At 50.7% G+C, this 20,691-nt stretch overlaps 1 protein-coding gene and 1 pseudogene across 1 annotated transcript; one reads left to right on the top strand and one right to left on the bottom strand.

Annotated features, from left to right (window-relative positions):
• Positions 1-4,229, top strand: part of LOC135568038 (structural maintenance of chromosomes protein 2-like) — a 52,165-nt pseudogene extending 47,936 nt beyond the window's left edge.
• A 7,653-nt stretch (positions 4,230-11,882) lies between these two features.
• Positions 11,883-20,194, bottom strand: LOC135568039 (proteasome adapter and scaffold protein ECM29-like; the record flags this gene model as incomplete). Its single annotated transcript, XM_065015058.1, has 6 exons — positions 11,883-13,794; positions 14,929-15,000; positions 16,120-16,214; positions 17,049-17,154; positions 18,699-18,837; positions 20,018-20,194. Coding segments are annotated over 6 exons (729 nt in total), but the record flags the coding sequence as incomplete, so codon positions are not given.
• Positions 20,195-20,691: the final 497 nt, after the last annotated feature.

Genomic DNA, 20,691 nt, shown 5'->3' with positions numbered 1-20,691 from the left:
AGTCCTCTGAGACAAAGACATTATTTCATCACCAGACTGTTAGTCCTCTGAGACAAATACATTATTTCACCACCAGACTGTTAGTCCTCTGAGACAAAGACATTATTTCATCACCAGACTGTGTTAGTCCTCTGAGACAAAGACATTATTTCATCACCAGACTGTGTTCGTCCTTATTTCTAGAAGCTAACAGGAACGAAGTCTTCAGGTCTCTGGCAAAGTGACTCATCAAACTTTTCTGTCTCCTCTCGGTCTCCTGTCTCTGTCTCCTCTCGGTCTCTGTCTCCTGTCTCTGTCTCCTGTCTCTGTCTCCTGTCTCTGTCTCGGTCTCTGTCTCTGTCTCCTCTCGGTCTCCTGTCTCTGTCTCCTCTCGGTCTCCTGTCTCTGTCTCCTGTCTCTGTCTCTGTCTCCTCTCGGTCTCCTGTCTCTGTCTCCTCTCTGTCTCCTGTCTCCTCTCTGTCTCCTGTCTCTGTCTCCTCTCGTTCTCCTGTCTCTGTCTCCTCTCTACAAATGTGTGTCTCCAGGTGAATAAAGACTTTGGCAGTATCTTCTCCACCCTGCTGCCGGGGGCTGATGCCCGTCTGGCCCCTCCTGAGGGCTGCGGGGCCTTAGAGGGCCTGGAGTTCAAGGTGGCTCTGGGAAACACGTGGAAGGAGAACCTCACTGAGCTCAGCGGAGGACAGAGGTACGGGGAGACCAATTTAATCATTAACTGATTGGTTATTGATACATACAGTGTGTGTGTTAGACTTGTGCTACTAATGTCCAGTTTACTAAACCTCTACAAACACAATGGCTGTTTACCCAGATCAGCTCTGGGGGGAAAAAAATCTGATCTGATTTCGCCAAAACATTAATTGGTGTGAAAAATTAGATTGTACTGTGTGAAAAATAAAGGTCAGAATGGATAAGACAGCTCTTTTGTGATTGGCTAGTGATCAGTAACACTATCTTTGATTCTATTGAAGTGGACTCAAACAGAATGGTCAGATGATGGTGTATTAAGACAGCTCTTTGTGATTGGCTAACTGTGATCAGTGTTACACTATCTTTGATTCTATTGAAGTGGACTGGACAGTGTTACAGGTGAACAGAATGGTCCTCTTTGTATTGGACAGTGTTACAGTAGCGCGTGTAACTGTGTGTATTGGACAGTGTTACAGTAGCGCGTGTAACTGTGTGTATTGGACAGTGTTACAGTAGCGCGTGTAACTGTGTGTATTGGACAGTGTTACAGTAGCGCGTGTAACTGTGTATTGGACAGTGTATTTTCCCACGTTATAGTTTTATTCTAAAATGGATTTTAAAAAATAACATTCTCATCCATCTACCCCCTAATGTGACAAAGAGAAAACAGTTTATTAGGAATGTGTGCAAAATAAATCAATCAGAATTATCCTATTGACATAAGTATTCAGACTCTTTGCTATGAGACCCGAAATTGAGCTGAGGTGCATCCTGTTTCCGTTGACCATCCCCTTGAGATGTTTCTACAACTTGATTGGACATGATTTGGAAAGGCACACAACCGTCTATATAAGGTCCAACAGTTGACAGTGCATGTCAGAGCAAAAACCAAGCCATGAGCTCCGAGACAAGATTGTGTCGAGGCACAGATCTGGTGAAGGGTACCAAAACATTTCTGCAGCATTGAAGGTCCCCAAGAACACAGTGGCCTCCATCATTCTTAAATGGAAGATGTTTGGAACCACCAAGACTCTTCCTAGAACTGGCTGCCTGGCCAAACTGACCAATCGGGAGAGAAGGGCCTTGGTCAGGGAGGTGACTGTCACTCTGACACAGCTCTATAGCTCCTCTGTGGAGATGGGAGAACCTTCCAGAAGGACAACCATCTATGCAGCACTCCACCAATCAGGCCTTTATGGTAGAGTGGCCAGACTGAAGCCACTCCTCAGTGAAAGACACATAACAGCCCGCTTGAGTTTGCCAAAAGGCACCTGAAGACTCTCAGACCATGAGAAACAAGATTCTCCTATTTGGCCTGAATGCCAAGCGTCACGTCTGGAGGAAACCTGGCACCATCCCTACGGTGAAGCATGGTGGTGGCAGCATCATGCTGTGGGGATGTTTTTCAGGGACTGGGAGACTAGTCAGGATCGAGAGAAAGATGAATGGAGAAAAGTACAGAGAGATCCTTGATGTAAACCTGCTCAGGACCTCAGACTGGGGTGAAGGTTCACCTTCCAACAGCACAACGTCTTGGCTGTGTGCTTAGGGTCAATGCAGGAGTGGCTTTGACAAGTCTCTGAATGCCCATGAGTGGCCCAGCCAGAGTCCGGACTTGAACATCTCTGGAGAGACCTGAAAATAGCTGTGCAGCAATTCTCCCCATCCAACCTGACAGAGCTTGAGAGGATCTGCAGAGAACAAGGGGAGAAACTCCCCAAATTCAGGTGTGCCGAGCTTGTAGCGTCGTACCCAAGAAGACTCGAGGCTGTAATCGCTGCCAAAAGTGCTTCAACAAAGTAAAGGGAGTGAATACTTATGAAAATGTAATATTTTATTTTTTAAATAAATATAATAAATTTTAGAGTAAGGCTGTAACGTAACAAAACTCAAGGGTCTGAATGCACTGCAACTGTGTGTTCCAGGTCTCTGGTAGCCTTGTCTCTGATCCTGGCCATGCTGCTGTGTGTTCCAGGTCTCTGGTAGCCTTGTCTCTGATCCTGGCCATGCTGCTGTGTGTTCCAGGTCTCTGGTAGCCTTGTCTCTGATCCTGGCCATGCTGCTGTGTGTTCCAGGTCTCTGGTAGCCTTGTCTCTGATCCTGGCCATGCTGCTGTGTGTTCCAGGTCTCTGGTAGCCTTGTCTCTGATCCTGGCCATGCTGCTGTGTGTTCCAGGTCTCTGGTAGCCTTGTCTCTGATCCTGGCCATGCTGCTGTGTGTTCCAGGTCTCTGGTAGCCTTGTCTCTGATCCTGGCCATGCTGCTGTGTGTTCCAGGTCTCTGGTAGCCTTGTCTCTGATCCTGGCCATGCTGCTGTGTGTTCCAGGTCTCTGGTAGCCTTGTCTCTGATCCTGGCCATGCTGCTGTGTGTTCCAGGTCTCTGGTAGCCTTGTCTCTGATCCTGGCCATGTTGCTGTGTGTTCCAGGTCTCTGGTAGCCTTGTCTCTGATCCTGGCCATGCTGCTGTGTGTTCCAGGTCTCTGGTAGCCTTGTCTCTGATCCTGGCCATGTTGCTGTGTGTTCCAGGTCTCTGGTAGCCTTGTCTCTGATCCTGGCCATGCTGCTGTTTAAACCTGCTCCCATCTACATCCTGGACGAAGTGGATGCTGCCCTGGACCTCTCACCTGGCCATGCAGAACATGGACAGATGTTGAGGACACACTTCACACACTCCCAGGTAACACACCTGTCCTACACACACTGGGGGGGCAGGGTAGGCCAGTGGTTAGAGTGTAGAGGAGGTAGGACACACTTCACACACTCCCAGGTAACACACCTGTCCTACACACACTGGGGGGGCAGGGTAGCCTAGTGGTTAGAGTGTAGGAGGCAGGACACTGGGGGGGGCAGGGTAGCCTAGTGGTTAGAGTGTAGAGGAGGTAGGACACACTCCCAGGTAACACACCTGTCCTACACACACTGGGGGGGCAGGGTAGCCTAGTGGTTAGAGTGTAGAGGAGGTAGGACACACTTCACACACTCCCAGGTAACACACCAGTCCTACACACACTGGGGGTGGGAGGGGGTAGCCCAGTAAAATAAAACAGAACCCATTCTGTCTCGGTTTCATAAATGTCTTTTTCCAGTCTCTCTCTAAAGCTGTTTCTCCTCTCTGTAGTTTGTGGTGGTCTCTCTGAAGGATGGCATGTTCACCAACGCCAACGTTCTGTTCAAGACCAAGTTTGTAGACGGGGTGTCTGCCGTGTCCCGTACCACCCAGGCCCAACCAGACCAGAACAAGGGGCCGCGGAAAGGCCCGTCTCATCGGCCGCAGGCACAAAAAAGAATCGCTAACTAGTTCATGTCTCTAGCTAGAGACGCTAACTGATGTGTCTTGTTTGTCCTTATGTACGTTAAGGTCTTCGCTAAAAGCCTTTCTACGATTATTTAGTTGTCCATTCAACTAGCCGTCTGGCTTAACATAACCTGCATCTAGCAATTCTTCTGTCCTTGTATACAGAGGTTTGTGTGTCTGAAATATACTGTTCTGCACCATGTATTTGAATGTCTTGTTGTTTATAATAAAAGCCCCCTTTTCACAAACACAGTCTGGCGTAGTTTAAAACCCAAATAATGACGTCTTCAAAGCTCAAGGTTGTTTTATTTATTTATTTATTTTTGGAGACAAATTCACAAGAATTTACATGCCTCCCTCTCACACCAACCAACCCCCACTGTTTAATGTTGGGTTTCTAATCAACATGGCTGAAAAGAGTGGTTAGAGTGTAGAGCCTGAGTGTTAGAGTGTAGGACACAGCCTGGGGGCAGCCTAGTGGTTAGAGTGTAGAGGAGGTAGGACACACTGGGGGCAGCCTAGTGGTTAGAGTGTAGAGGAGGTAGGACACACTGGGGGCAGCCTAGTGGTTAGAGTGTGGGGGCAGAGGAGGTAGGACACACTGGGGGCAGCCTAGTGGTTAGAGTGTAGAGGAGGTAGGACACTGGGGGGCAGCTGGGGGCAGCCTAGTGGTTAGAGTGTAGAGGAGGTAGGACACTGGGGGCAGCCTAGTGGTTAGAGTGTAGAGGAGGTAGGACACTGGGGGCAGCCTAGTGGTTAGAGTGTAGAGGAGGTAGGACACTGGGGGTAGCCTAGTGGTTAGAGTGTAGAGGAGGTAGGGTAGCCTAGTGGTTAGAGTGTAGAGGAGGTAGGACACTGGGGGGGTTAGGGTAGCCTAGTGGTTAGAGTGTAGAGGAGGTAGGACACTGGGGGGCAGGGTAGCCTAGTGGTTAGAGTGTAGAGGAGGTAGGACACTGGGGGTGGTAGGGTAGCCTAGTGGTTAGAGTGTAGAGGAGGTAGGACACTGGGGGGCAGAGTAGCCTAGTGGTTAGAGTGTAGAGGAGGTAGGACACTGGGGGCAGCCTAGTGGTTAGAGTGTAGAGGAGGTAGGACACTGGGGGCAGCCTAGTGGTTAGAGTGTAGAGGAGGTAGGACACTGGGGGCAGCCTAGTGGTTAGAGTGTAGAGGAGGTAGGACACTGGGGGCAGCCTAGTGGTTAGAGTGTAGAGGAGGTAGTTAACACTGGGGGGCAGGGTTCCCAGTGGTTAGTGTAGAGGAGGTGGGGCAGCAGGTAGCTGGTAGTGGTTAGAGTGTAGAGGAGGCAGGACACTGAGCCCAGTGGTTAGAGTGTAGAGGAGGTAGGACACTGGGGGGGCAGGGTAGCCCAGTGGTTAGAGTGTAGGTAGGACACTGGGGGCAGGGTAGCCTAGTGGTTAGAGTGTAGAGGAGGTAGGACACTGGGGGGCAGGGTAGCCTAGTGGTTAGAGTGTAGAGGAGGTAGGACACTGGGGGGGCAGGGTAGCCTAGTGGTTAGAGTGTAGAGGAGGTAGGACACTGGGGGTGGTAGGGTAGCCTAGTGGTTAGAGTGTAGAGGAGGTAGGACACTGGGGGGGCAGGGTAGCCTAGTGGTTAGAGTGTAGAGGAGGTAGGACACACTGGGGGCGGTAGGGTAGCCTAGTAACCGTACAGGTTGCAAGATCGTATCCCCCGAGCTGACAAGGTCTGTCGTTCTGCCCCTGAAACAAGGCAGTCATTGTAAAATAAAACTTGTTAACAGAACCCATTCTGTCTCGCTTTCATAAATGTCTTTTTCCAGTCTCTCTCTAAAGCTCTCTCCTCTCTGTAGTTTGTGGTGGTCTCTCTGAAGGACGGCATGTTCACCAACGCCAACGTTCTGTTCAAGACCAAGTTTGTAGACGGGGTGTCTGCCGTGTCCCGTACCACCCAGGCCCAACCAGACCAGAACAAGGGGCCGCGGAAAGGCCCGTCTCATCGGCCGCAGGCACAAAAAAGAATCGCTAACTAGTTCATGTCTCTAGCTAGAGACGCTAACTGATGTGTCTTGTTTGTCCTTATGTACGTTAAGGTCTTCGCTAAAAGCCTTTCTACGATTATTTAGTTGTCCATTCAACTAGCCGTCTGGCTTAACATAACCTGCATCTAGCAATTCTTCTGTCCTTGTATACAGAGGTTTGTGTGTCTGAAATATACTGTTCTGCACCATGTATTTGAATGTCTTGTTGTTTATAATAAAAGCCCCCTTTTCACAAACACAGTCTGGCGTAGTTTAAAACCCAAATAATGACGTCTTCAAAGCTCAAGGTTGTTTTATTTATTTATTTATTTTTGGAGACAAATTCACAAGAATTTACATGCCTCCCTCTCACACCAACCAACCCCCACTGTTTAATGTTGGGTTTCTAATCAACATGGCTGAAAAGAGTGGTTAGAGTGTAGAGGAGGTAGGACACACTGGGGGCAGCCTAGTGGTTAGAGTGTAGAGGAGGTAGGACACACTGGGGGCAGCCTAGTGGTTAGAGTGTAGAGGAGGTAGGACACACTGGGGGCAGCCTAGTGGTTAGAGTGTAGAGGAGGTAGGACACACTGGGGGCAGCCTAGTGGTTAGAGTGTAGAGGAGGTAGGACACTGGGGGCAGCCTAGTGGTTAGAGTGTAGAGGAGGTAGGACACTGGGGGCAGCCTAGTGGTTAGAGTGTAGAGGAGGTAGGACACTGGGGGTAGCCTAGTGGTTAGAGTGTAGAGGAGGTAGGGTAGCCTAGTGGTTAGAGTGTAGAGGAGGTAGGACACTGGGGGGGCAGGGTAACCTAGTGGTTAGAGTGTAGAGGAGGTAGGACACTGGGGGCAGCCTAGTGGTTAGAGTGTAGAGGAGGTAGGACACTGGGGGCAGCCTAGTGGTTAGAGTGTAGAGGAGGTAGGACACTGGGGGTAGCCTAGTGGTTAGAGTGTAGAGGAGGTAGGGTAGCCTAGTGGTTAGAGTGTAGAGGAGGTAGGACACTGGGGGGGCAGGGTAGCCTAGTGGTTAGAGTGTAGAGGAGGTAGGACACTGGGGGGGCAGGGTAGCCTAGTGGTTAGAGTGTAGAGGAGGTAGGACACTGGGGGTGGTAGGGTAGCCTAGTGGTTAGAGTGTAGAGGAGGTAGGACACTGGGGGGGCAGAGTAGCCTAGTGGTTAGAGTGTAGAGGAGGTAGGACACTGGGGGCAGCCTAGTGGTTAGAGTGTAGAGGAGGTAGGACACTGGGGGCAGCCTAGTGGTTAGAGTGTAGAGGAGGTAGGACACTGGGGGCAGCCTAGTGGTTAGAGTGTAGAGGAGGTAGGACACTGGGGGCAGCCTAGTGGTTAGAGTGTAGAGGAGGTAGTTAACACTGGGGGGGCAGGGTAGCCCAGTGGTTAGTGTAGAGGAGGTGGGGCAGCAGGGGAGCCCAGTGGTTAGAGTGTAGAGGAGGTAGGACACTGGGGGGGGGGGCAGGGTAGCCCAGTGGTTAGAGTGTAGGTAGGACACTGGGGGGCAGGGTAGCCTAGTGGTTAGAGTGTAGAGGAGGTAGGACACTGGGGGGGCAGGGTAGCCTAGTGGTTAGAGTGTAGAGGAGGTAGGACACTGGGGGGGCAGGGTAGCCTAGTGGTTAGAGTGTAGAGGAGGTAGGACACTGGGGGTGGTAGGGTAGCCTAGTGGTTAGAGTGTAGAGGAGGTAGGACACTGGGGGGGCAGGGTAGCCTAGTGGTTAGAGTGTAGAGGAGGTAGGACACACTGGGGGCGGTAGGGTAGCCTAGTAACCGTACAGGTTGCAAGATCGTATCCCCCGAGCTGACAAGGTCTGTCGTTCTGCCCCTGAAACAAGGCAGTCATTGTAAAATAAAACTTGTTAACAGAACCCATTCTGTCTCGCTTTCATAAATGTCTTTTTCCAGTCTCTCTCTAAAGCTCTCTCCTCTCTGTAGTTTGTGGTGGTCTCTCTGAAGGACGGCATGTTCACCAACGCCAACGTTCTGTTCAAGACCAAGTTTGTAGACGGGGTGTCTGCCGTGTCCCGTACCACCCAGGCCCAACCAGACCAGAACAAGGGGCCGCGGAAAGGCCCGTCTCATCGGCCGCAGGCACAAAAAAGAATCGCTAACTAGTTCATGTCTCTAGCTAGAGACGCTAACTGATGTGTCTTGTTTGTCCTTATGTACGTTAAGGTCTTCGCTAAAAGCCTTTCTACGATTATTTAGTTGTCCATTCAACTAGCCGTCTGGCTTAACATGAAACCTGCATCTAGCAATTCTTCTGTCCTTGTATACAGAGGTTTGTGTGTCTGAAATATACTGTTCTGCACCATGTATTTTAATGTCTTGTTGTTTATAATAAAAGCCCCCTTTTCACAAACACAGTCTGGCGTAGTTTAAAACCCAAATAATGACGTCTTCAAAGCTCAAGGTTGTTTTATTTATTTATTTATTTTTGGAGACAAATTCACAAGAATTACATGCCTCCCTCTCACACCAACCAACCCCCACTGTTTAATGTTGGGTTTCTAATCAACATGGCTGAAAAGAGTGGTTAGAGTGTAGAGGAGGTAGGACACACTGGGGGCAGCCTAGTGGTTAGAGTGTAGAGGAGGTAGGACACACTGGGGGTAGCCTAGTGGTTAGAGTGTAGAGGAGGTAGGACACTGGGGGCAGCCTAGTGGTTAGAGTGTAGAGGAGGTAGGACACACTGGGGGCAGCCTAGTGGTTAGAGTGTAGAGGAGGTAGGACACACTGGGGGCAGCCTAGTGGTTAGAGTGTAGAGGAGGTAGGACACTGGGGGCAGCCTAGTGGTTAGAGTGTAGAGGAGGTAGGACACTGGGGGTAGCCTAGTGGTTAGAGTGTAGAGGAGGTAGGACACACTGGGGGCAGCCTAGTGGTTAGAGTGTAGAGGAGGTAGGACACACTGGGGGCAGCCTAGTGGTTAGAGTGTAGAGGAGGTAGGACACTGGGGGCAGCCTAGTGGTTAGAGTGTAGAGGAGGTAGGACACTGGGGGTAGCCTAGTGGTTAGAGTGTAGAGGAGGTAGGGTAGCCTAGTGGTTAGAGTGTAGAGGAGGTAGGACACTGGGGGTGGTAGGGTAGCCTAGTGGTTAGAGTGTAGAGGAGGTAGGACACTGGGGGCAGCCTAGTGGTTAGAGTGTAGAGGAGGTAGGACACTGGGGGCAGCCTAGTGGTTAGAGTGTAGAGGAGGTAGGACACTGGGGGTAGCCTAGTGGTTAGAGTGTAGAGGAGGTAGGGTAGCCTAGTGGTTAGAGTGTAGAGGAGGTAGGACACTGGGGGGGCAGGGTAGCCTAGTGGTTAGAGTGTAGAGGAGGTAGGACACTGGGGGGGCAGGGTAGCCTAGTGGTTAGAGTGTAGAGGAGGTAGGACACTGGGGGTGGTAGGGTAGCCTAGTGGTTAGAGTGTAGAGGAGGTAGGACACTGGGGGCAGCCTAGTGGTTAGAGTGTAGAGGAGGTAGGACACTGGGGGCAGCCTAGTGGTTAGAGTGTAGAGGAGGTAGGACACTGGGGGTAGCCTAGTGGTTAGAGTGTAGAGGAGGTAGGGTAGCCTAGTGGTTAGAGTGTAGAGGAGGTAGGACACTGGGGGGGCAGGGTAGCCTAGTGGTTAGAGTGTAGAGGAGGTAGGACACTGGGGGGGGCAGGGTAGCCTAGTGGTTAGAGTGTAGAGGAGGTAGGACACTGGGGGCAGCCTAGTGGTAGGACACTGGGGGTAGCCTAGTGGTTAGAGTGTAGAGGAGGTAGGGTAGCCTAGTGGTTAGAGTGTAGGGAGGTAGGACACTGGGGGGCAGGGTAGCCTAGTGGTTAGAGTGTAGAGGAGGTAGGACACTGGGGGGCAGGGTAGCCTAGTGGTTAGAGTGTAGAGGAGGTAGGACACTGGGGGGGCAGGGTAGCCTAGTGGTTAGAGTGTAGAGGAGGTAGGACACTGGGGGTGGTAGGGTAGCCTAGTGGTTAGAGTGTAGAGGAGGTAGGACACTGGGGGCAGCCTAGTGGTTAGAGTGTAGAGGAGGTAGGACACTGGGGGCAGCCTAGTGGTTAGAGTGTAGAGGAGGTAGGACACTGGGGTAGCCTAGTGGTTAGAGTGTAGAGGAGGTAGGGTAGCCTAGTGGTTAGAGTGTAGAGGAGGTAGGACACTGGGGGGCAGGGTAGCCTAGTGGTTAGAGTGTAGAGGAGGTAGGACACTGGGGGGGCAGGGTAGCCTAGTGGTTAGAGTGTAGAGGAGGTAGGACACTGGGGGCAGCCTAGTGGTTAGAGTGTAGAGGAGGTAGGACACTGGGGGCAGCCTAGTGGTTAGTGTAGAGGAGGTAGGACACTGGGGGCAGCCTAGTGGTTAGAGTGTAGAGGAGGTAGGACACTGGGGGCAGCCTAGTGGTTAGAGTGTAGAGGAGGTAGTTAACACTGGGGGGCAGGGTAGCCCAGTGGTTAGTGTAGAGGAGGTGGGGCAGCAGGGAGCCCAGTGGTTAGAGTGTAGAGGAGGTAGGACACTGGGGGGCAGGGTAGCCCAGTGGTTAGAGTGTAGGTAGGACACTGGGGGCAGGGTAGCCTAGTGGTTAGAGTGTAGAGGAGGTAGGACACTGGGGGGGCAGGGTAGCCTAGTGGTTAGAGTGTAGAGGAGGTAGGACACTGGGGGGGCAGGGTAGCCTAGTGGTTAGAGTGTAGAGGAGGTAGGACACTGGGGGTGGTAGGGTAGCCTAGTGGTTAGAGTGTAGAGGAGGTAGGACACTGGGGGGGCAGGGTAGCCTAGTGGTTAGAGTGTAGAGGAGGTAGGACACACTGGGGGCGGTAGGGTAGCCTAGTAACCGTACAGGTTGCAAGATCGTATCCCCCGAGCTGACAAGGTCTGTCGTTCTGCCCCTGAAACAAGGCAGTCATTGTAAAATAAAACTTGTTAACAGAACCCATTCTGTCTCGCTTTCATAAATGTCTTTTTCCAGTCTCTCTCTAAAGCTCTCTCCTCTCTGTAGTTTGTGGTGGTCTCTCTGAAGGACGGCATGTTCACCAACGCCAACGTTCTGTTCAAGACCAAGTTTGTAGACGGGGTGTCTGCCGTGTCCCGTACCACCCAGGCCCAACCAGACCAGAACAAGGGGCCACGGAAAGGCCCGTCTCATCGGCCGCAGGCACAAAAAAGAATTGCTAACTAGCTAGCTACTGTTGGTGTTTACATACTGGAGAGGGAGTGCAAAACAACGACGCTGGACAGAGTGGAATCAGGTGTAGCAAAAAGGCAGTTTATTTAAAGTCAGAGATATCTTGTCCTGCAGTTGAGCGTGCACGGACCTAAGCATATGGCTCTGTAAGGAGTCAGCCTAGACAGAGTTTTGCAGCAGAATGTATACACAGAATAATGTAGGTGGAGTCTCGTCGTGTTGGTCTTCTGACTGGTCCTGAAGAGTTGGAGGCGGGCCTGCTCTAGCCAGAGCAGGAGCCCCATTGGTGCACAGCAGAGTCCTCTGCTCTTGGCACCCGACCAGTAGAGGGGGGGTGGAGTGTGAGTGCTCATGAAATGTTTGTGTGTCAAGGAAGCGTGAGATAGGGGGAACTGGCAGTGTCTGCTTTAGGCTCAGGTGTTTCCTGTTTATGCAGGGTTCAATGTCAGTGAGATAGTTTGGCACTTCTAAGCTCGTTAGTGTTGCAGGATGCTCTTTGTAGTTTTACAGGGGAGTAATATTTGCGTGATGGCAGCTGTGTGTCCTTCGGATAATCATGTTATTGCACGCAGGCTCTAGACTTGACTGAGGACACTGGGCCCAGAGTTATCTGAGGACATCCGGTTCAACCAGAACGTTGGCCAGCTAGTAATGCTTGATATTTGATTATTTATATAACACTACAGACGCTAACTGATGTGTCTTGTTTGTCCTTATGTACGTTAAGGTCTTCGCTAAAAGCCTTTCTACGATTATTTAGTTGTCCATTCAACTAGCCGTCTGGCTTAACATGAAACCTGCATCTAGCAATTCTTCTGTCCTTGTATACAGAGGTTTGTGTGTCTGAAATATACTGTTCTGCGCCATGTATTTGAATGTCTTGTTGTTTATAATAAAAGCCCCCTTTTCACAAACACAGTCTGGCGTAGTTTAAAACCCAAATAATGACGTCTTCAAAGCTCAAGGTTGTTTTATTTATTTATTTATTTATTTTTGGAGACAAATTCACAAGAATTCCATGCCTCCCTCTCACACCAACCAACCCCCACTGTTCAATGTTGGGTTTCTAATCAACATGGCTGAAAATATATTTTTTGAACATGCAAACTGGGGGAAAGAAGTAATTACCAAGTTCAGACAGAGACACTGGTCACCAACTCTAGTTCTGAAGAGCTCCAGAGGTAGGTGCAGGCTTTTGGTCCAACCCAGCACTAGTTAACATTACCTATCATCAAGACCAGTGCTGGACTTAGGCAGGAGTTAACCAGGACTGAGCACTGGTTTCTCTGACAGAATATCAACAGTATTGTGGAGCTCCGGCACCTATTTCAGTTCAAACCGTGATAACAAGTGTTGGGCTGGAACAAAAGCCTGCTCACCTCATTCCATGGAGGACCGTGTCCACAGGTTTTTCCCCTTTCAATTAAATACCTGGACAACCAGGTGAGGAGAGTTCCTTACTAAAGACTTAGACAACCAGGTGAGGAGAGTTCCTTACTAGAGACCTAGACAACCAGGTGAGGGGAGTTCCTTACTAGAGACCTAGACAACCAGGTGAGGGGAGTTCCTTACTAAAGACCTAGACAACCAGGTGAGGGGAGTTCCTTACTAAAGACCTAGACAACCAGGTGAGGAGAGTTCCTTACTAATTAGTGACCTTAAATTCATCAATCAAGTACGAGGGAGAAGGGAAAACACTCAGCCCTCTGTGGAATGAGCTGATTGGCTGGAACAACAGCCTCCAACCACCCAGTAGCTCTCCAGGACCAAGGAGTGGACAACCAATGTGTTAAATAAAGTTGCAGTATCGTCCTGGGTTACGTCCCAAATGACAACCCTTATTCCCACTAGTAGTGTTTAGAGAATCAGGGCACCATGTGGGACGTACCATTGTAGTTCATCAGTAGGGGTGTACTGTACTGGCTGCTGTAGGAGAGAAAGAAGGCAGCTGTTTAGAAGCTGTTACACAGGACCTAACGCCACCAGATTCCCTTTATCCAGGTTCCCAAACTGCCCAGGACTTGTTTTTTTAAAAAGAAAGTATGTTAAGACTGTAAAAAAAAAAAGACCCATCTCGAACTGATTTTAGTTTGGTCTATTCCAAAGTCTCCAAGAGATGCATGTGATCCTTTACAAATCCAAACAAGATTTTAAAATGGATGTTTTTAGTCAAATTATAATCATTGTGATCAAATTGTCCCACAGCTGAATCTAGTTGATGATCCCTGGTCGACAAAAGTGCACTACTTCAGAGCAGAGAATCCTATGGGACCTGGTCAACAGTAGTGCACTATATAGGGAATAGGGTGCTGTTTGTTTACATAGTGAGTTGAGATGGCGTTTCCAATTATAAATGACCCAGTCAGCCGTCCTCCCATTGACACAATACACATTATAGTCCACACAGAGATCTGGGGTGTGTATTCAGGGTGGACTAGGTAGGTGTGTGTGTGTGTGTGTTCAGGGTGGACTAGGTAGGTGTGTGTGTGTGTGTTCAGGGTTGACTAGGTAGGTGTGTGTGTGTTCAGGGTTGACTCTGGATGTTCCTCCGTAGTTCCTGGGCCTTGTCTCGTAGGTCAGGTCTGCTGTCTGTCTGCAGGGTGGACAGTGAACGTTGCAGCTGTTCGCGACTCTTCCCCGAGACACACTCCCACTGACCGCTCTCTGGAACGACACACACAATGTCCCCTTCAGGGTCTAGGAGGGGACACAATGTCCCCTTCAGGGTCTAGGAGGGGACACAATGTCCCCTTCGGGCTCTAGGAGGGGACACACAATCTGTCCCCTTCGGGCTCTAGGAGGGGACACACAATCTGTCCCCTTCGGGCTCTAGGAGGGGACACACAATCTGTCCCCTTCAGGGTCTAGGAGGGGACACAATGTCCCCTTCAGGGTCTAGGAGGGGACACAATGTCCCCTTCAGGGTCTAGGAGGGGACACAATGTCCCCTTCAGGGTCTAGGAGGGGACACAATGTCCCCTTCAGGGTCTAGGAGGGGACACAATGTCCCCTTCAGGGTCTAGGAGGGGACACAATGTCCCCTTCAGGGTCTAGGAGGGGACACAATGTCCCCTTCAGGGTCTAGGAGGGGACACAATGTCCCCTTCAGGGTCTAGGAGGGGGACACAATGTCCCCCTTCAGGGTCTAGGAGGGGACACAATGTCCCCTTCAGGGTCTAGGAGGGGACACAATGTCCCCTTCGGGCTCTAGGAGGGGACACACAATCTGTCCCCTTCGGGCTCTAGGAGGGGACACACAATCTGTCCCCTTCAGGGTCTAGGAGGGGACACAATGTCCCCTTCAGGGTCTAGGAGGGGACACAATGTCCCCTTCAGGGTCTAGGAGGGGACACAATGTCCCCTTCAGGGTCTAGGAGGGGACACAATGTCCCCTTCAGGGTCTAGGAGGGGACACAATGTCCCCTTCAGGGTCTAGGAGGGGACACAATGTCCCCTTCAGGGTCTAGGAGGGGACACAATGTCCCCTTCAGGGTCTAGGAGGGGACACAATGTCCCCTTCAGGGTCTAGGAGGGGACACAATGTCCCCTTCAGGGTCTAGGAGGGGACACAATGTCAAGAATTTTGTTCTCAAATGTTGCCTCAAGTTTGAGTAAAATAACCTCCTAGACATCGTGTGCTTCAAAATTAATCTCAAACATAGTCCTATATTCTAGGCATGGAAGGTCAAGTCCTGCACACTGGTGCTTTCACTTCCTGGGTTAAAGACCCCCTTTAGAAGAGTTGAGAGAAGTGGGACTAGTCATATAGCCACGTAAACAGACGGAACGAAGACTCACCTCCTGTCCTCTTCACCAGTAGTTCCACAACAGACAACGCTTCGGTCCTCACAGAGGAGTAACTCTTATTCTCTACAGGAGGAAACATTTTAAATAAAAACATTGTGAATCTTTCTAATAAGAAACATCTAGGATCAGTTTCCCGCAACCCAGATTAAAGCTACACCCAGATTTAAAAAATCATGATTTACTCAAAAAGTTAAATGTTACCTAGTGGCTATGTGAGAGCAGTGTACAGGTGTGTGAGAGCAGTGTACAGGTGTGTGAGAGCAGTGTAGAGGTGTGTGAGAGCAGTGTACAGGTGTGTGAGAGGTGTGTGAGAGCAGTGTACAGGTGTGTGAGAGCAGTGTACAGGTGTGTGAGAGCAGTGTACAGGTGTGTGAGAGCAGTGTACAGGTGTGTGAGAGCAGTGTAGAGGTGTGTGAGAGCAGTGTACAGGTGTGTGAGAGCAGTGTAGAGGTGTGTGAGAGCAGTGTAGAGGTGTGTGAGAGCAGTGTACAGGTGTGTGAGAGCAGTGTAGAGGTCTGTGAGAGCAGTGTACAGGTGTGTGAGAGCAGTGTAGAGGTGTGTGAGAGCAGTGTAGAGGTGTGTGAGAGCAGTGTAGAGGTGTGTGAGAGCAGTGTAGAGGTGTGTGAGAGCAGTGTACAGGTGTGTGAGAGCAGTGTAGAGGTGTGTGAGAGCAGTGTACAGGTGTGTGAGAGCAGTGTAGAGGTGTGTGAGAGCAGTGTACAGGTGTGTGAGAGCAGTGTACAGGTGTGTGAGAGCAGTGTAGAGGTGTGTGAGAGCAGTGTACAGGTGTGTGAGAGCAGTGTTCAGGTCTTCCCAGTGTAGAGGTGTGTGAGAGCAGTGTACAGGTGTGTGAGAGCAGTGTTCAGGTCTTCCCTAGTGGGTGTGTGAGAGCAGTGTTCAGGTCTTCCCTAGTGGGTGTGTGAGAGCAGTGTTCAGGTCTTACCTAGTGGGTGTGTGAGAGCAGTGTTCAGGTCTTACCTAGTGGGTGTGTGAGAGCAGTGTTCAGGTCTTACCTAGTGGGTGTGTGAGAGCAGTGTTCAGGTCTTACCTAGTGGGTGTGTGAGCAGTGTTCAGGTCTTACCTAGTGGGTGTGTGAGAGCAGTGTACAGGTCTTACCTAGTGGGTGTGTGAGAGCGTGCAGTCTTACCTAGTGGGTGTGTGAGCGCAGTGTTCAGGTCTTACCTAGTGGGTGTGTGAGAGCGCTGCATGTCTCAGTGAGAATAAGGGACAAGGCTGTGAAGTTCTGGTTGTCTTTCTCTTTCTCCAACAGTAGCAACCTACACAGGAAGGAACAACAAGAGAAAATCGTTTATCAAATCAGATGGAGACCAACATGTACCAGTCAGAAAGGACAGGATAGGCATGGCAGCATCTCCTCCTCGCCCAGAGGAAGCAGCTCCACCTCGCCCTCCGATAGGCCAGAGGAAGCAGCTCCACCTCGCCCTCCGATAGGCCAGAGGAAGCAGCTCCACCTCGCCCTCCGATAGGCCAGAGGAAGCAGCTCCACCTCGCCCTCCGATAGGCCAGAGGAAGCAGCTCCACCTCTCAGCCAGAGGAAGCAGCTCCACCTCGCCCTCCAATAGGCCAGAGGAAGCAGCTCCACCTCGCCCTCCAATAGGCCAGAGGAAGCAGCTCCACCTCGCCCTCCGATAGGCCAGAGGAAGCAGCTCCACCTCGCCCTCCAATAGGCCAGAGGAAGCAGCTCCACCTCGCCCTCCAATAGGCCAGAGGAAGCAGCTCCACCTCGCCCTCCAATAGGCTAGACATATGTTTTAAGTCTTTCAGATCTAGATAGGTATAGAACAGGGCTCTCCAACCCCGTTCCTGGAGAGAGACCCTCCTGTAGGTTTTAACTCCAACCCTGTTCCTGGAGAGAAACCCTCCTGTAGGTTTTAACTCCAACCCCGTTCCTGGAGAGAGACCCTCCTGTAGGTTTTAACTCCAACCCAGTTCCTGGAGAGAGACCCTCCTGTAGGTTTTAACTCCAACCCAGTTCCTGGAGAGAGACCCTCCTGTAGAGAAACCCTCCTGTAGGTTACCCCTCCCGTAGAGAAACCCTCCTGTAGAGAAACCCTCCACAACCTTCATAGACTGTGTGTTTGTGTCCTTACCTCTGGAAGTATGTCTTCATAGACTGTAGCACCCCCACCTGGACCCTCCATGTACTGAGTTTCAACCTCTCACACATCAGACAGCACAGGTCCAACTGGAAACGTTCTGGGAAGAGACACAGCATTAAAACACACAGTACTACAATACAATTACCATCACTTCTGATATAATCACCTTATTGTTTTGGCTTCTATTGAAATTAGACCAAAACATTTACAAATCTCACCCTGGGTTTGTGTTGTCGTTGGGCCAGTCAGAACCTTACCCTGGGTTTGTGTTGTCGTTGGGCCAGTCGGAACCTTACCCTGGGTTTGTGCCGTCGTTGGGCCAGTCAGAACCTTACCCTGGGTTTGTGTTGTCGTTGGGCCAGTCAGAACCTTACCCTGGGTTTGTGTTGTCGTTGGGCCAGTCAGAACCTTACCCTGGGTTTGTGTTGTCGTTGGGCCAGTCGGAACCTTACCCTGGGTTTGTGCCGTCGTTGGGCCAGTCAGAACCTTACCCTGGGTTTGTGCCGTCGTTGGGCCAGTCAGAACCTTACCCTGGGTTTGTGTTGTCGTTGGGCCAGTCAGAACCTTACCTGGGTTTGTGTTGTCGTTGGGCCAGTCAGAACCTTACCCTGGGTTTGTGTTGTCGTTGGGCCAGTCAGAACCTTACCCTGGGTTTGTGTTGTCGTTGGGCCAGTCAGAACCTTACCCTGGGTTTGTGTTGTCGTTGGGCCAGTCAGAACCTTACCCTGGGTTTGTGCCGTCGTTGGGCCAGTCAGAACCTTACCCTGGGTTTGTGTTGTCGTTGGGCCAGTCAGAACCTTACCCTGGGTTTGTGTTGTCGTTGGGCCAGTCAGAACCTTACCCTGGGTTTGTGCCGTCGTTGGGCCAGTCAGAACCTTACCCTGGGTTTGTGTTGTCGTTGGGCCAGTCGGAACCTTACCCTGGGTTTGTGCCGTCGTTGGGCCAGTCAGAACCTTACCCTGGGTTTGTGCCGTCGTTGGGCCAGTCGGAACCTTACCCTGGGTTTGTGTTGTCGTTGGGCCAGTCGGAACCTTACCCTGGGTTTGTGCCGTCGTTGGGCCAGTCAGAACCTTACCCTGGGTTTGTGCTGTCGTTGGGCCAGTCAGAACCTTACCTTGGGTTTGTGTGTTGTTGGGCCAGTCAGAACCTTACCTTGGGTTTGTGTGTTGTTGGGCCAGTCAGAACCTTACCCTGGGTTTGTGTTGTCGTTGGGCCAGTCAGAACCTTACCCTGGGTTTGTGCCGTCGTTGGGCCAGTCAGAACCTTACCCTGGGTTTGTGTTGTCGTTGGGCCAGTCAGAACCTTACCCTGGGTTTGTGTTGTCGTTGGGCCAGTCAGAACCTTACCCTGGGTTTGTGCCGCCTTTGGGCCAGTCAGAACCTTGCCGTCGGTGGGCCAATCAGAACCTTACCCTGGGTTTGTGCCGTCGGTGGGCCAATCAGAACCTTACCCTGGGTTTGTGCCGTCGTTGGGCCAGTCAGAACCTTACCCTGGGTTTGTGTGTTGTTGGGCCAGTCAGAACCTTACCCTGGGTTTGTGTGTTGTTGGGCCAGTCAGAACCTTACCCTGGGTTTGTGTGTTGTTGGGCCAGTCAGAACCTTACCCTGGGTTTGTGTGTTGTTGGGCCAGTCAGAACCTTACCTTGGGTTTGTGCGTTGTTGGGCCAGGTCTTGCCCAGCGTCTGGAAGGCACAGAGTAGAGCTTCAGTCTGCAGCTCCTTCTCCTTCTCATCCCGATCGTCATCACTATCATGTCTCAACCTCGAAGTTGCTGCAGAGTTCTGTAAACACAGGATCTGACATCACACATTTTGGACCAATCGATAGAACACTGATGTCATAAAGGAGAAATACACAAACTCTGTCCCTCTCTCACCTTCTTAATGAGTGGTATGAGTATGTCTGCCATATACTCTGTCCCTCTCTCACCTTCTTAATGAGTGGTATGAGTATGTCTGCCATATACTCTGTCCCTCTCTCTCACCTTCTTAATGAGTGGTATGAGTATGTCTGCCATATACTCTGTCCCTCTCTCTCACCTTCTTAATGAGTGGTATGAGTATGTCTGCCATATACTCTGTCCCTCTCTCTCTCACCTTCTTAATGAGTGGTATGAGTATGTCTGCCATATACTCTGTCCCTCTCTCTCTCACCTTCTTAATGAGTGGTATGAGTATGTCTGCCATATACTCTCTCTCACCTTCTTAATGAGTGGTATGAGTATGTCTGCCATATACTCTCTCTCTCTCACCTTCTTAATGAGTGGTATGAGTATGTCTGCCATATACTCTGTCCCTCTCTCTCTCACCTTCTTAATGAGTGGTATGAGTATGTCTGCCATATACTCTCTCACCTTCCTAATGAGTGGTATGAGTATGTCTGCCATATACTCTCTCTCTCTCACCTTCTTAATGAGTGGTATGAGTATGTCTGCCATATACTCCCTCTCTCTCACCTTCTTAATGAGTGGTATGAGTATGTCTGCCATATACTCTGTCCCTCTCTCTCACCTTCTTAATGAGTGGTATGAGTATGTCTGCCATATACTCTCTCTCTCTCACCTTCTTAATGAGTGGTATGAGTATGTCTGCCATATACTCTCTCTCTCTCTCTCACCTTCTTAATGAGTGGTATGAGTATGTCTGCCATATACTCTCCCTCTCACCTTCCTAATGAGTGGTATGAGTATGTCTGCCATATACTCTCTCACCTTCCTAATGAGTGGTATGAGTATGTCTGCCATATACTCTCTCTCTCTCTCTCACCTTCTTAATGAGTGGTATGAGTATGTCTGCCATATACTCTCTCTCTCTCACCTTCCTAATGAGTGGTATGAGTATGTCTGCCATATACTCTCCCTCTCACCTTCCTAATGAGTGGTATGAGTATGTCTGCCATATACTCTCTCACCTTCCTAATGAGTGGTATGAGTATGTCTGCCATATACTCTCTCTCTCTCACCTTCTTAATGAGTGGTATGAGTATGTCTGCCATGTCACTGAAGCGGTCTTCCTGTGTGGCCTGCAGGACGTCAGCAGCACAGCCCAGGGCAGCCATCTTGTAGACCAGGTTGTCTTTACGACACTCCTTCAACACCAGATCTATCACCTCTGGTACACTGGGCTGGCCCGGGGAGGACTGCTCTCATCCAGTTCACCAACTCCTCAACACAAGAGACAAACTGCTCAGTGTCACAAGGAGAGCCAACAGACAGACTGCTCAGTCACAGAAGGAGAGCCAGACAAACTGCTCCTAGTGTCAGAAGGAGAGCCAGACAGACTGCTCCTAGTGTCAGAAGGAGAGCCAGACAGACTGCTCCTAGTGTCAGAAGGAGAGCCAGACAGACTGCTCCTAGTGTCAGAAGGAGAGCCAGACAGACTGCTCCTAGTGTCAGAAGGAGAGCCAGACAGACTGCTCCTAGTGTCAGAAGGAGAGCCAGACAGACTGCTCCTAGTGTCAGAAGGAGAGCCAGACAGACTGCTCCTAGTGTCAGAAGGAGAGCCAGACAGACTGCTCCTAGTGTCAGAAGGAGAGCCAGACAGACTGCTCCTAGTGTCAGAAGGAGAGCCAGACAGACTGCTCCTAGTGTCAGAAGGAGAGCCAGACAGACTGCTCCAGAAGGAGAGCCAGACAGA

This window comes from Oncorhynchus nerka, unplaced genomic scaffold, assembly GCF_034236695.1.
Source record: "Oncorhynchus nerka isolate Pitt River unplaced genomic scaffold, Oner_Uvic_2.0 unplaced_scaffold_1745, whole genome shotgun sequence".
NCBI classification, from domain to species: domain Eukaryota; kingdom Metazoa; phylum Chordata; class Actinopteri; order Salmoniformes; family Salmonidae; genus Oncorhynchus; species Oncorhynchus nerka.
The sequence above is the reverse complement of the archived record's forward strand: the minus strand, read 5'-3'. Positions and strand labels throughout refer to the sequence as shown.